At 48.1% G+C, this 15,267-nt stretch overlaps 1 protein-coding gene across 2 annotated transcripts in view; it reads left to right on the top strand.

The window, feature by feature from the left end:
* Positions 1–15,267, top strand: part of coro7 (coronin 7) — a 107,645-nt gene that overhangs the window by 83,526 nt on the left and 8,852 nt on the right. For both annotated transcript variants that reach the window (XM_029250435.1, XM_029250436.1), the window contains 3 exons: positions 11,166–11,220; positions 11,769–11,826; positions 12,543–12,688. In XM_029250435.1, coding sequence (XP_029106268.1) covers positions 11,166–11,220; positions 11,769–11,826; positions 12,543–12,688 — 259 coding nt within the window. The remainder of the gene's footprint in view (positions 1–11,165; positions 11,221–11,768; positions 11,827–12,542; positions 12,689–15,267) is intronic.

Genomic DNA, 15,267 nt, shown 5'->3' with positions numbered 1-15,267 from the left:
CTGAGAAAGATAGAACCCTGCAGGGGGAACCAGGATAGCGTGTGGGGGTTCTTGGTAGAGCGGGTGGTGCTGTGCCAAATCTCTCAGTGTTCCCTCATTCCCCCCTTTGCCTTTGGGCCAACCTTAGAAAAATCACTGGTCCTTTTAAAATATGAATCAAAAGTGTTTGTAAGGGTACCTGTTCGTTTTACAAACCATGCATTCTCACAATGCTACTACGATTACTAGAGTAAAATAACTATATGTAAGTCAAATATTGACACTTTTCATCCAGACGCACTATGAAAACCCTTGAAGTCCACTCTCAAAGTGATAAAACTTGATACAACAGAAGAATTTATGGCTCTAAGGGTCAAGTACGTTTAGCATCGGACAGTGTAATTGGCATATAAAATTTACCGTTAAGGCTGCTGTTAGTAAGACATTACCATCTGAATTACAACAAGGGTCACAGAGATGTTACCGGAGACAAACTCTCTAGATGGAAGCTCAGTTTATCTTAGGTTCTGCTTTCCCTTTCCAATCCCATCCACTCACTTTTTACTGTGGCAGCTACTGTGGGGCTTATTAATTTGAGCCAGACTTTTCTTGTTGGGTTTTCTCTGTCCTTCCCTGTCCATTTATGTGCTGTTTTGTTACTGCTATCTCCTGTCTAACAGCTCAAGAAATGCAAGGCTGCACGTCTCAAGACTCGATTCAATTAGCAGAAGTAACCTAATGTCAGAATATTCCCCACCAAACAATGGCCATGAAGGATGCAGGGAGTCATATGGGTTGATGTCAGCTGATGCCATCAGAGAACAGGCAGCAGGCATTTTTTTCCAATATCTGCCACCCCTTCGCTGTGAAAAGGCTTTGTTTACTTCTCTACTAAACTGGCTACCACACAAGCTGCTGAAAAGGGATCCCAGCTATATTTGAAAAGCCCTGTGAAAAGGGCTACCCCTGAAATTGCCGTTGTGGGCATTGGCTGTCAGCTGAAGGCTGTGTTTTACTGCACAGCACCACGGTGGCTCAAACGGCCATCCTCAGGATGGCCGTGCAAAAATCAAAGGAGACCTTAACCTGGAAACTGTGCTGTAAGCTGCTGCGACATAAGGCTGTGGAATTGTGGTATCAAGTACCCTCATACAGCAACGACAAAAATGTAGAGGTATGTCTTCGAGAAAGTTTTCAGTCTTATGTTATCACAATATGCACATATTAGCCATATCTCTTTGTGGCACCAAGATCACTGTCCACACAAATTCCCCCCAGTTGACCTTTCACACCCAACTTAAGGCACCATGTTAGATATGAAACCACCTGTGTCTGTGTTGCTCCAAGTTAAAAATGTGTAATGTAAATGATCTTCAGTGTTGACTTCAAGCCTGAAAGGGTACAATAAGGAGGTAAGAAGCTCATATGTGTGCCCCTGTGAGTCTGCAGTGGTGGTTTGTGCAAGGGAACAGCAGTCTGAATTGATGGTGGAGTTATGTTGACGTGGACCCAGGACAAGATGGTGAGCAGAGGATATTTTGGCCCATAGTAAATATGCAAAGACGTTCGTTTGCCCAGTAATGGCTGGAAGCAGCTCCAACCCCCAGGCTGATATAAGCCTTCCTTAGAGCTTGGTTGTAAGCCAGTGGTAAGAGCTGGAGATAAGAGCATGGATGTGGAAATCTGACCTCAGCAAGAGGAAAAGAGGGGAAGGCTGGAAGGAGAGGATGAAGGAGGGGAGGACAATGAGAAGGTATGTCGTGAGAGAGAACAGGTGGTGGAGACCAAGAAGGAGAACAAGATGGAGTGTCACTTGGGAAGATTTGGACCAGAGATCAAGAGGTTGCAGATTCAAGCTCCTGGAAAAGAAGTGGAAAGAAAAGGAAGATGTAGTCCGGCTAAGTTATATAAATGAAACTGTGAAATTGTCAGCTATGAAAACCGCGCTGTTCAAAGCTAGACAAATAAACGATGCTCATTATGGTGATAGATCTTAAAGGGAGAGAACATATCCATTTTAAGGCAGAGAACAGTTGGGCTGTCTTGACCCAATGCTGGAAACGGGAGTTGTGTTTCCCTCTGCTTTTACCGCGGATGCTTGGCTACCTTTTAGGGTGCCGTTCTGACTCCAGTTCTGCTCTCTCCATTGTTATGGGGCTGCGGTGGGCTGTCTGCCATTGTGGCCTTCTCTATAACCAGCCCACTGTCCCCATCCTGGACTGGCTCCTGACCATGTGGGGACTTTAAAATGCTCACTGGCCCTACTGTAAATGAACACACATTCGCACATCCACAGGACTCTGTACTTCTTGTTATTCTTCACATCAAATAGCAGTGTTGGGGGAGCTGTGTGTTCAGGATTTCTGCGCTTAAGTTGTAGACCGCCTATGTATCGCTATCATTTTTAATGTACCGCCAACTGTCATATTTTTGGTCCAAGATTTCGATGAACTATTCAACTCATTGACGTAGTTTTTTTTAAATAGTTTTAATATAATACATATTGCATTGTACGCACTGTATTTCATTTTACCTACCTATTTATTTTTCTGTGTTCTGCGTAGTTTAAATGTGTTACTACCATCGACACTTGCACACACGCATCAGCACGTGCACGTACTCATAGGCGGTACTACACATGCTTTCCCACAACACGCACTGACCAAAAAAAACACTGAAATCAACGCTGAAAGCAATGACCACGGGGGCTGTAAATCAGAGTTGGCCTGTTGTGGCCCAAAAGGCGTTGTGCAATCATGTTTTAGCAGAATGAATCAGCGCTGCAAGGAGCACAGCGTGTACTTCTGTTTAAGTTTAGTTCAAAGCTACGAGGTGGTCAGACATGGCTTTTGTTGGCTGTCCTGCTTTTGCATATTCTTGACAATTAACTACAGTGCAGTTAATTTATTAGCTCCTCTTATTGGTGTTTTGTTTCTGTTTCTGGCGCAGCGGGATCAGCTGGTGCCCGCTGTGTGGAGGGTCGGGGGTTTGAGCCCTGCTTAGGGTGCTTTGCGATGGACTGGTGTCCCATCCTGGGTGTGTCCCCTCCGCCTTCAGCCTTGTCTCCTGTGTTGCTGGGTACGGCTTCAGCTTGCCGCGACCCCCCTTGGGACAAGCGGTTCTTGACGATGGATGGATGGATGGATGGATGGATGGATGGATGGAGGTTTCTGTTTCTGGTTGTGTGAGTGAGACACACCAGAAATAACATGTACACACCAGATTTTGTCACAGTTAACTCTCAGATCTGTCTGGTTCCTAACCATAGGCCTGTGGTCTTTCTGTAGGCTTCACGCAGATTTGCGGTGTGTCTCTTTGCTGAGCATAGGATTGTGGTAGTATACAGTCCATTTGCTAAATGCATGCGGTTGTTTTCTGTCTGATTGCTTCCTTTCGTGCGCACAAGCTGCTCCTCTGGCCCTTTCAGCATGTAGCTCACCTTCACTCCTCCTGTTCCCTCTCCTTTATGTGGAGGGATTTATGGGCTGAAATAGGAGAGATAAGATGATGTCCAGAGCACAACCTATACCTCTGCCCCCGAAGAGCTCAAATTTATTTGGTATTTATTACAGGCTTAGTGCAAATCTCCCAGTGATGTGCATTTTAACAGCAAGTGATCTATGAACACTGCCTGAATGTGACTCATGATCGCGTCTGTGTGTTTGTGCCTGTCATTTTGTGTGTTTGTAATTGTGCCTGTGTGCTGTGTATGTTTGTGTGTCTTTAAGTGTTTGTATGTATCGCTAAATGTGCGTGGCTGTTTGTTTATTTGCGTGTGTGTGTTCACAGAAAACATCCCCTCAGCTGTTCGGTGGAGCGCTTCTGCTCACTTCACCGCCCATCTGTCCACACTGGCCGCCACATGTCTCAGAGGGAGAGGAATTTGCCCTGTTGAAGATTGGCCCAGTCCCATCTGGAGATGGTGGCTGATACATCCCCTGGTGCCCTCTGGTTCAGGGGAGTCGCGGGCTCGGCAGAAAAGCAACACACGCCACTTCGCAACTTAGAGCCATGCGGGCAAAGCAGATTTTGTCTGTATCTTGGAGACAAAGCTACGTAAAGACAAAAGCAGGGCTCTGCTACATGTTAACACTCCAGCAGAAGCAAAATGTAGTTCGTCTCGAGTCCCCGATAACTCGTAGAAAGTTTCGTAAGCTGTCCTTAGTATTTGGCATCAGCCACTCCATATGACTCAGTACACGGCTAGCAAGAACCCCAGCAGCAGTGTGAGGGGACCGTGATACAAGGCAGCCGCATCTCTGTATCTGAGCACCAACAGGGAACGATCCATCACCGGTGATGTCATCACTCGAGATCCCTGCCAGGCCGCTGGTCCAACACCAAGTCCTTTGATCTTTTATTGAGCAGGGATTTTTGGTACCATGATCACAGTGATCACCTGAAGTGACCTCAACCGGCCTGCTTCACTCAACACCTACACATCATTGAACCCCCCTTGCAGTCCTCCACTATGCATGAGAGTCTGCATCACACAAATTCCTCATTTGCCCAGTTCTTCGGCGTCCTGTAGAAGTCAGCATGACCTGTAAATCTGACCCATCCTCCTGCTGTCATACTAAGAAAGGGTAAAGGTGAGGAACATGGCAATTAGCACTGAGTGTACTGGTGGGATTGTGTGTTGGTATGTGTTTGAGGTGCACACAGATGTCTTGTTCAGATAATAATGTTCTTAGCTCTGTGTGTGTGTGTGTGTGTGTGTGTGTGTGTGTGTGTGGGGGGGTTTGGCTGGTGCCCACTGTGTAGCGGGTCTGGGGTTCGAGCCCTACTTGGGGTGCCTTGCGATGGACTGGCATCACGTCCTGGATGTGTCCCCTCCCCCTTCAGCCTTGCACCCTGTGTTAGCTGGTAGGCTCCGGCTGGCTGTGACCCCACTCGGGACAAGCGGTTATGTGTGTGTGTGTGTGTGTGTGTGTGTGTGTGTGTGTGTGTGTTCTGAGGGGAATGCTGGTGAAGTTGTCTTTCTTACTAATTAATAAGTTTAAGTGTGTGTGGGGATGCATGCATTTGACTGGCTCAACTCATAGCTCATGCAGTTGTGATAAATTTGTTAGATTGTGTAAGAAGTTTGAATTTCTCATCTGCTGGTGATACCCATCAGAACCTGTGCCACCAGACGCCGGTCCCTGGAAGGCAACCGTCAAGCTACATGTTGTGGCTCGATGTTGCAGAACATCGTTCAGTCCATCTTGTTGAGCTGCTGTCACCTCTGTGTTTCCGTGGGTATGCTGGAACCGGGTGTCAGTACAGGTGACAGACACATGGCAGTGCAGAAGCCAGGGACGACAACGCGAGTAACAGGTTCAGTCAGAGTCAAGTCTGAACTCGAACCCCTGGTATTTTTGCAGTTACAACAAATGTGTTTCCCAACCTGACTGAGATCTGTATCCCCTTGAACTCGGTTTCCAGTAAAGTACCTGTTGATCCTGCAGTGGCTGTCTGCGCTGTGTGTGTCTCCATGTCTCTGCCTGTGGGTCAGATGAATGAAGCTTCCTTTCAACGTGGCTTTAGGTATCGCTTGGCATGGAGCCTGCGATCGTCTTAATTAAAACTCATCCCGCCATGGAATCGCAGCACGATCAGCCACCTGAGCAGGGTCCACTTGGCACCCCCTCAAACATGCTGCTGCCAGGGACAGAGGCTCCACAGCTGGACTCTAGGTAGCAGTCCTGCCCTTTATCCCGTCCCAGGTAATTCCTTTTAGATCAGAGTAGCTCCCGGGGAGGTGGGAGCCGACACCTGTAGCGTTTCACGTTGCTGTGCGAGTTAATCTGCCGTGCTGCCAAACACAAGAGCTGCAGCCCCATCCTGCTGAGCTCACAGCTTAGCGCTGCTGCAGCGAACATCTCACCGCATGCTTCCGAACCGCCGTGAGGAGCTTTGGAAACCTTCAAGGCGACGCACTCCTAACATACCTCTGAGCACAATGTAAACCCATCAAAACGTTTGCCAGTCACTGCATGTGACCAGTTGGCAGCAAAAGTGTCACCGAGCTGTGGATTTAACGGGACGGATTTAGGCAGTGATAACAAATGCAAAATCGCTGTTGTTTTGCACCTCCGAGCTGTATTCAGCACTGTGTTTAATGCAGTTCTCGAAGGGGAAACACTTAGACGTCGTCGCTTAAGATTCAACACGCCTACAGAACCTGGTCGCTTCCAGATCGCTTTCAGGTCTCTGTTTTGACTTTTTGATCGTTGAAAAGCCCCGATTCACTTGTTTGCCTCTGTAGTTACTTCAATAAAGCGATTGGGGAGATTTTCATGTTTTTCCCTTTAATCGAGAAATTTAGGAGTTCTAATAGTTTCATGCATCATTTGCCTTGTTTGTGGCTGACCTTGAAATCCTGCCGCAAAACCAGGCTGGGAACCGGTCTAGCAGCTTTTTGAGGCTCTTACGCCGTCCTTGTTCGTTGAGGACGTGAAGTCAGCGATGCTGTGGAACCTCAGTGTTTCTTCAAAGGTGTTTGAGGAGCAGGGTGTTGGGATGGGGGTTCATGGCCCTGCTGTGGACACAAGCTGACGGTGCTCCTGAGGAGCTCATGAACCGCCAATGAGGATGTTTCGGTGAGAAGGAGGTGCGTTTCCAGCAGGAATGTCTCCGTGATATTTGGCTGCAACTAACGTACAGTGTGAACGGCGGCAATCGACACACACCCTATTGCAGAGATAAAGAAGAGGAAGAATAATGGATCCCATTTTTTTCTTTAAGTATTCCACACAGCTTTTTAGTCCTAATTACTGAATTATTGTGAAACCGTAAGGCTGCCCAGAACAATGAGCTCATCGCTGCTTAACTCTGGTTTACGTGCCCTGGGATGACACGGGACACGCGCAAGACCTGCCGTTAGCACCGCCTACGTTGCACAAGCTCACATGAGAGTTCAGAGCAGGTCGAAGCACATTGTCTTGTGCTTCTGCTCTTCAGCAGTTATGGAGAACTCAGGAAAAGAGCATTTATAGATTCTGTCTAAGATGTGGGCTGCTTGGTTAAAGCGTACCTGGATGTCTGAGGTTTGAAGACTTGGAGATTGCAGGGGAGTGGCGTATGATGCATAGGCACACATACCCTCAAACCAAAGCCTTGCTGAGTGAGTGTGTTTGTGCCTGGCGGGGGGGGGTGTACCGCAATCCCCGCTACTTGGAGTAAGAACAATCTGGCGCTTCTCGCGTTGGTTTCGTACAGCTCCTGCTCACTTTGTCCAGTCAGGTCCTCTGGATCCCCAACCCCGCCCACCATCTTCCCTCTGCATTTCCCCCAACAGTTTTTCAGCAGCTATAATCAGCTGGAGGCATCTTTCCTCCTACCCACTTGCATCGTGTCTCTCATCTGCCTGCCAGTCAGTCTTTCTGCTCCACTTCATTCCCTGCTGGGTATCTCTCAGCGCTGATCACAGCTCATTTCTACACTGCTGAACCAAACTGACATTCACATTTGAGTGCCCACACACACTCCAACTGGCTCTCATTCACTTGTGACTGCTGACACGCTCCTGGCCTCTTGCTAACGTTCTAGTAATTTCTACCAGGGAATCATGGGATCGTGATGATGTAAGTATATCCAACAGTGATGACTTTTCCTGTCATGGGCTGGAGATTATTTTAAGGATAATTCAAGGACCGCTGGATGGAAGGAGTTGTGGAATAACCGTGCCGTTCTCTCCCCTGAACACGGTTGTCCCCCAAACACCATGTGTTTTAATATTTACTTGGATAGAAAAGAAGTTATAACCTGGATCCCTCTGCTTAGTCCCTCACATATTGTGCTTGACAAGTACTCATTCAGTTATAAATTTCCTCAGAAGGTATAATCTGCAGAGGGAGGCGCAGTGGTGCAGTGGGATGGGCTGGGTCCTGCTCTCCGGTCAGTCTGGGGTTCGAGTCCCGCTTGGAGTGCCTTGCGATGGACTGGCGTCCCGTCCTGGGTGTGTCCCCTCCCCCTCTGGCCTTCCGCCCTGTTTTGCCGGTTTAGGCTCCAGCTCTCCGCGACCTCGTATGAGACAAGCGGTTCAGACAATGTGTGTGTGTGATCTGCATGTAGTTCCTCTCAAAGGATTTTTAGCAGAAAGTTTTCTTTTTGAAAACTATGAAAGAGACTTATTTTATGATGTACCGTAAGTGAAAACTCTGTGCAACGTATTTTAGGAAGATGTCATAACCCCACACACACATTTTCTGAACCGCTTGTCCCAGACGGGGTCACAGGGAACCGGAGCCTACCCAGCAACTCAGGGCGTAAGGCTGGAGGGGGAGGGGACACACCCAGGACGGGACGCCAGTCTGTCGCAAGGCACCTGAGGTGGGACTCGAACTCCAAACCCACCGGAGAGCAGGACCCGGTCCAACTCACTGCGCCACGGTGCCCCCCTGTCATAACCATGTATAAAAAAAATTGATAAGATATGCAGAACATTTTCTTCTAAGAACAAATTTTGAGTACAGGAGACACAACAACCATGTATAAACGAAATCCAGGCTGTTCCGCTTTTTGGGACCAGTGTAGAAGCAGTGATTTTGTGAGAAACTGGAATGCTCTGACTTGCTGAGTTAAAATGAAGCCTGTTTTGGACCCACAGTAGTTCTCTAATGCTTTAGGTCACGCTGTCAGCCCATCCTTTGTAAAATCTGCTCATCCTGCTCCCTCCGTGCACCTGCTCAGTCCCCCCTCCCCGCACCTCAGCATTCCATCTTTCTACACTTCCCTTCTGGAGCCCATCTAACCTATCTGCCTGATTTCAGGGTCAGCGCCGCTGCCCCTCCCACTCTCCTCCTACGTGCTGGGCGGTCGGTGATCTTATGAAGGAACATGGATGGTGGACGGTGAATCACGTTCTCCCCAATGAACTCATCCAGCTGTTAATTTCCTCTCCCTCCCACTGTTCATATTTGCCAAAAGAGCAGCTGCTTATGAGGAAGGTGAATGCAGGCCACTGAGGGTGTCCACAGTACACAGTTCTGGGCATCACGGGTGGGGTGTAAGTATGTGTGCTGTGTGTTCGCTTCCCTGGGCATGGTTGCGTGTTCTCTTGTAAACAGGTGCACCGGGTGTGCGTGCGTGTCAGTGTGTTCGGTGTAATGACTTCCTCCAGGGAGCAAGCCTGTAGTGGCCTGACAGCTTTAGAGGAGATAAGTGAGACACTGCAGCTTGCAGTGAAGCGGCACAGGCTACGGTGCTAAGCTCCAATGTGGGGCCCTCGTACCTTCATTGTTCTACAGATTCACACATTCACACACGAAAGGGGCCGCTGGCTCATCTGTGTCCCATTCATGACTGCAGTAGAAAAGCTGCCTTAGTTTTGGCGTTCTTTTAAAATATCTGGCTAGACCGTGCGTGTGTGTGTATATCAGAGGTGTTGTTTTTATTTTGTGTGTTTGTGCTTTAATGAGATAAAGAGGCTATAGGAGCCTGTGGGAATGGAGGTGAGCTGTGATTCCCTGCAGGCCGGATTTGATGTGGGAACACGCAGACCAGCTTGCAGAGCGTGTCCACTCCTCAGAGATCCAAGAGGCTGGGAGTGGACCGAATCGGCGGGAGGGCTGACAGGAACTTGCTCAGACCAAGAATACCCCATACTCTGGGTGGTAGAGAATGGGGTAAGGCGGGCTGCTATGGGGTTTCCACAAGCGCCACCCAGTTATGGGCAACACAGTATCCTCCACCCTTGGAACAACAGCAGCCTCCATAAACTGAAAGTTTTAGCAACAAAAGCATGTCTGACTTTGCACTAGCGATGTGATTAAGCGCTCTAGTGTTCACTAGGGATTGAAGTAGTCAGTGTACAGCCTGCTTGACTGATGGACGTCTTTACTCGCATGTGCGGAAACACAGCTCCGCCATCAAGACACAATGGAGGCGTGATATTGGAGCTCAAACTTCTCGTGCTGTCCCAGGACCTTCACCGCTCAGCGGGGAGCATGCTCACCCTTCTGGTGCACCTGATCGGCATTTCCGGGGGGAGACCATAATCCGGAAGGTCAAGCAGTAAATACTGAGGGTGTTGATGTCGTCTCATTCTCCCTTTCTTGGGGGACATGATTCCTCGCCTCCTACCGTGTATTTTCAAACATGGAATGTTTAGAACGTGACTGATGACAGATGATAGACTCATCCGGCTCTGACTTCACTGCTGACTCTGAGCTCTGTGTGTTTTCGTCCGTCCCAGACCTCTAGCCTGTGCCTCCCATCTGACAGACAGCGACTTTTACCCTCTCTGTGGCTTCACCACGTTCATGCCAGTGTGTGGCTGCCCAAAGTGTGACACTGCATGTTCGGTCCATAACCGGTTCCATTTCACGTTAACTTCGGCACCACGGAAAACCCCCAGATACGCACAGACAAACACACACAGTCACACACTCAGCCTCCCAGCTGTAGAGGCTCTTAGGTTTTGAGAAAGGGGAATGCAGCGGCAGTTCGTGAATCTCCTTCCGAAGTTTACAAGTACACGTGTAACTTTTTTAGGGTTTTCTCTTTATTCACACCTGCTGGGACAGCGAGTTTGCTGTTGCCGGGAAAGAAAAGTGCAAATTCAACGCCCCCAACCAGATCTGCTGTGCAGGGGCTGTCGTTTACGTTCCAGCTTTAGCTGCGCTCTGGCAACGCCAGGCGCAGGGAGAAACATTTACATTCCTTCCCTGGTTTTGTTTTCTCTTTCTTGTGATGATGAGCATCTGGAAGGCAAGCGTGTCCAAACGTTCCGCCCCACACCCTCAAAAAAGAAGGTTACCTCACAACAGGGACCTTTTATTAAAAGCAAATAACAATAAAAGTGCTGGGAATATTTGTCAAGCATTAACCTTATCTCAGAATATCCACATGTGCGATAAGGGAAGTGATTTATTGCTCCTGTATCAACACCCTGAAGATTCAGATGGATGTTTGGTGAGTCCATTGGGGTTTTGGATCAAACAAGCAACCAAGCACCGATGCTGCAAAAAGAGTGAGAAATTTGACATTTCTCAAAGTGGAGTAGTGACATAACACCTTAGGGTCCTCAGCTTTAAATATAGGACCCTCCTCTGAATAAATTCCCCTTCACACACATATACACATTGCCCTTCAACATTAGGGGCTTGCAAAGGAGAGAGCTCCAATGTGTACTTTTTTGAGTGGTGCACCCCATCTGGTGGCCTTGCCGTTCTAACATCAAATAAATTTCTCTTTCTCAGGAGTCTGATCCCGTTGTTTGACCCGGATTCCGGCCTGCTGGTACTGTCAGGGAAGGTAAGGGTCCATCAGCTTCTCTTCTAAAGTTCTGAGATTTTCAGCCAGAATCTCTAAGCTGACACATAACTGAAAGGCAGTGGAACGAAATAATCCGTAAGGATAATAAAAATTCCACATTTTGCCTGAAGGTTTCAGTAGAATCCATGAAACATAGACAGTCATTTTCGTAAGGGTGTGATGTAAAATATATGCACTGACATAGTAAAATGCTCACTGCTGGTAAAAACTATGGGCTCACATTTCCAGCTAACGATAGGTGTAAACATTTAGAACAACGATTTCTCAGGAAAAACTGCTTTTGCATGCGTGCCATGTTTCCATAGCACACACCCCAAGAGCAGGACATTCTACAGGTTTTTGCTGATAGAAATGATACGTGCGTGACTGTTTACCTTATGGCTAAAAACCAAAAAGACCTTGGGCTTAAACATATATTGGCATTTCGCCTAAATCCAACCATGTGATATGCCAGTGATCGTCAAATAAAGGAACTTTGAATTGAGTTCATGTGTGGTCCGCTCATGGCTGTTTCTGTACTGCGTCAGGGAGACAGTGTCATCGACTGTTTCGAGGTGTCAGCGGTCGAGCCCTTCTTGTCGCAAGGTACAGACAGACCACCTCCTTACGTGCTCAGAATAGGCTTTCAGATCTCCTCGCTTCCCCTCAGCTTGCTTTCTCTCTTTCTTTCCAATCTAGCCTTATTATTATTGTTACTATTATTATTATTATTATTATGAATTTAGGTGACTCCCTTTCGCAAAGCAAATAACAATGTTAGAGAGTAAACTGTGCAATCATTTTCCTATTTATAAAGCAGGGCATTTTAACTATTTGTTTGGCATAATTAAACACCTTCATCAAGGGCACTTCAACAGAAGCGGTATTTGAATCTGGACTTTTAGGGAGCAAAGTGACAGCCTTAATCCCTGCGCTACTTCCTGCCTCTTGTAGGCGCTTTGTTAAATGATTAGTTCACTGAGATAATTTTGCTGTATGATATTAAAAGGAGGGGGGTGTGGTGGCACAGTGGGTTGGACCAGGTCCTGCTCTCCGGTGGGTCTGGGGTTCAAGTCCCGCTTGGGGTGCCTTGTAACGAACTGGTGTCCCGTCCTGGGTGTGTCCCCTCCTCCTCCAGCCTTATGCCCTGTGTTGCCGGGTTAGGCTCCGGCTCCTCGTGACCCTGAATGGGATGAGCGGCTTCAGAGAATGTGGGTGTATTTAAAGGAGAGGAAGGACTCCAAATGAGGTCTGTCAATCTGTGTCAAAGATAGAAGTAACTGAACTACTAATCTTTGTCTCCTTCCTTGTCTGTCCTTCAGTGAGCCACTGTCTCACAGAATCATCAACTCGTGGCATTGCCATGGTGCCCAAACTGGCCCTGGATGTAGCCTCATGTGAAGTTCTGCGGGTCCTTCAGCTCACTGACAAGTACATTGTACCTGTGAGCTACCATGTGCCCCGCAAGGTAGGCACCGTCACCACTCAGGTCTACACTCCCTTATAGAAAGACTCACTAGCTTCCAAGTGTGTTAGCCAGTAAAGGCACAGTGGAGGCACTCCCACAGTAAGGGTGAGAAACACACTCTGTCACCTCCCGGTGGCCATAGTTTACGTTTACATTTACACTTATTCATTTAGCAGACACTTTTGTCCAAAGCGACATACATCTCAGCAGAAGTACAATTTATGCATTACATTGAGAGAAAGAGACATAGCTGCAGACATGAAAGTCTCAAGCAAACCTAGTTTGTTCTCTACCACTTGCTGCACCAAGGTTCATTGTTCAAGTAGGTGCATAAGACACAGGATAGACAAATCCTGATACCCACGCCAATTTTTTTTTTTTTTTTTTTTTTTAATTAAATATTATAAGATACACAAATGAGCAGTACAATATCAGAGTAATGGCTGAATAAAGGTTGTATCTGGGGGTGCTTCTGGAGTTATGATGCGTGAACAGTTACACCATAGATGAGCTGGAGAGATCTTGGGTGAAGTGGATCTGGAAAAGGTGGGTTTTCAGACGCTTCTTGAATATAGACAGAGTTTCAGCAGTTCTGAGTGACACGGGAAGGTCATTCCACCACAATGGACCCAGAACCGAGAACCTCCCAGCTTTGCCTTTAGTGCGCGGGACCACCAAGCGAGCAGAAGTAGACGAGCAAAGGGGCCTGGCTGGGGTGTACCAGTTGATCAAGTCCTCTAAATAGCCAGGAGCAGTTCTATTGATGCATTTGTACACAGTAACCAGGGTTTTGAATTTGATTCAGGTAGTTATAGGAAGCCAGTGCAGAGAGATGAGTAGAGGAGATACATGGGAGCGCTTTGGCAAATCAAACACAACTCGTGCAGCAGCATTCTGTAGAAGCTACAGAGGTCTGATGGCAGTAGCAGGAAGGCCACACAGGAGAGAGTTGCAGTAGTCCAGACGGGAAGTCACCATGGCCTGGACAAGTAGTTGGGTGGAGTCAGTGGTGAGGTAGGGACGGATCCTACGAATATTATGCAGGATGTATCTGCAGGACCGGGTTGTTGCTTCGATGTGCTAAGAGAAAAACAGCTTCACGTCAGTCGTTACTCCCAGGCTCTTAGCCAAGGAGGTAGGCGAGATGGGTGAGTTGTCCAGTTTGATCGAGAGGTCGTGACAGGAGGACAAACCAGCTGGGAGGTAAAGAATCTCTGTTTTGGAGAGGTTGAGTTGGAGGTGGTGATCATGCATCCATGAAGAGATGTCCGACAAGCAGGCAGCAATTCGTACGGAGATGTCTGACGCACCAGGTGGAAAGGAAAGGAAGAGCTGGGTATCATCAGCATAGCAGTGGTATTTGAATCCATGGGAGGCTATGACTGGACCGAGGGAGGAGGTATAGATGGAGAAAAGAAGAGGACCCAATACCGAGCCCTGTGGAACACCGGTTGAGAGAGGCAGAGGAGAAGAACGAGAGCTCCGCCAGACCACTTGATAGGATCTGTCAGAGAGGTAGGACTCAAACCATCTGAGTGCCGCACCTTTGATCCCAAGCTGGTTAAGAGAGGAGAGTAGAATCCGGTGATTTACAGTGTCGAATGCTGCAGACAGATCGAGGAGGATGAGGACCGAGGAGAGGGTGGCAGCTCTAGCAGCTTGGAGAGCGTCAGATACCGCCAGAAGGGCGGTCTCAGTGGAGTGACCAACTTTGAAACCAGACTGTTATCCATCAAGGAGATGGTTCCGGGTGAGGAAATCGGACAGCTGATCACAGGCTGCCCGCTCAAGGGTTTTGGACAGGAAGGAGAGGAGAGAGACCGGTCTGTAATTTTCAACCAGATTGGGGTCCAGGGAGGATTTTTTTAACAGAGGTGAAATTAGAGCAGTTTTGAAGGCAGCTGGGAAACAGCCAGAGGAGAGTGAGGAGTTGATGATAGAAGAGATGAAGGAGGTGAGTTGCGGGGAAATGTTCCGAAGGAGTGACGACGGGATCGGATCAAGCGAGCAGGTGGTGGCTCTGCGCAATATCAGGAGGTCAGCGACTTCAGATTCGAAGAACGGCTTGAAGTTGGAGAGGATAGCTTTGCGGGGAGGTCCAGCGCAAACCAGGCAGGTTGATGGTGAGAATTTATCAGTGATCACTTTGACTTTGTCTCTGAAAAACAAAGCATAGTCTTCAGCAGTGAGAGAAGAGGGAGGAGGAGGTGGCGGGGGACACAGAAGGGATGAGAAGGTGGCAAAGAGTCTGTGTGGTTTTTTGGATGCAGACTGTATTTTGTTGTGGAAGAAGGAGGTTTTAGCTGAAGAGACAGCAGACTGAAAAGCAGTTTAGAGTGACTGGTAAGCATCCAGGTCCGATGGAGTTTTGGATTTATGCCATCTTTGCTCTGCCGCCTGCAGTTTGGTCCTGTTAGCACATAACGTATCAGACAGCCGTAGGGTAGCAATGAGGCGTGCTAGTCTAGAAGACAGAGGACAGAGAGAGTCAAGGGTGGAAGACAGGGCAGAGAGGAAAGTGTTAGTGGCATCATCTGTAGATAGATCTGAGAATTGTGGAGCAGAAGGGAGAGCGGCCA

Source organism: Scleropages formosus, chromosome 3 (assembly GCF_900964775.1).
Source record: "Scleropages formosus chromosome 3, fSclFor1.1, whole genome shotgun sequence".
NCBI lineage: Eukaryota > Metazoa > Chordata > Actinopteri > Osteoglossiformes > Osteoglossidae > Scleropages > Scleropages formosus.
The sequence above is the reverse complement of the archived record's forward strand: the minus strand, read 5'-3'. Positions and strand labels throughout refer to the sequence as shown.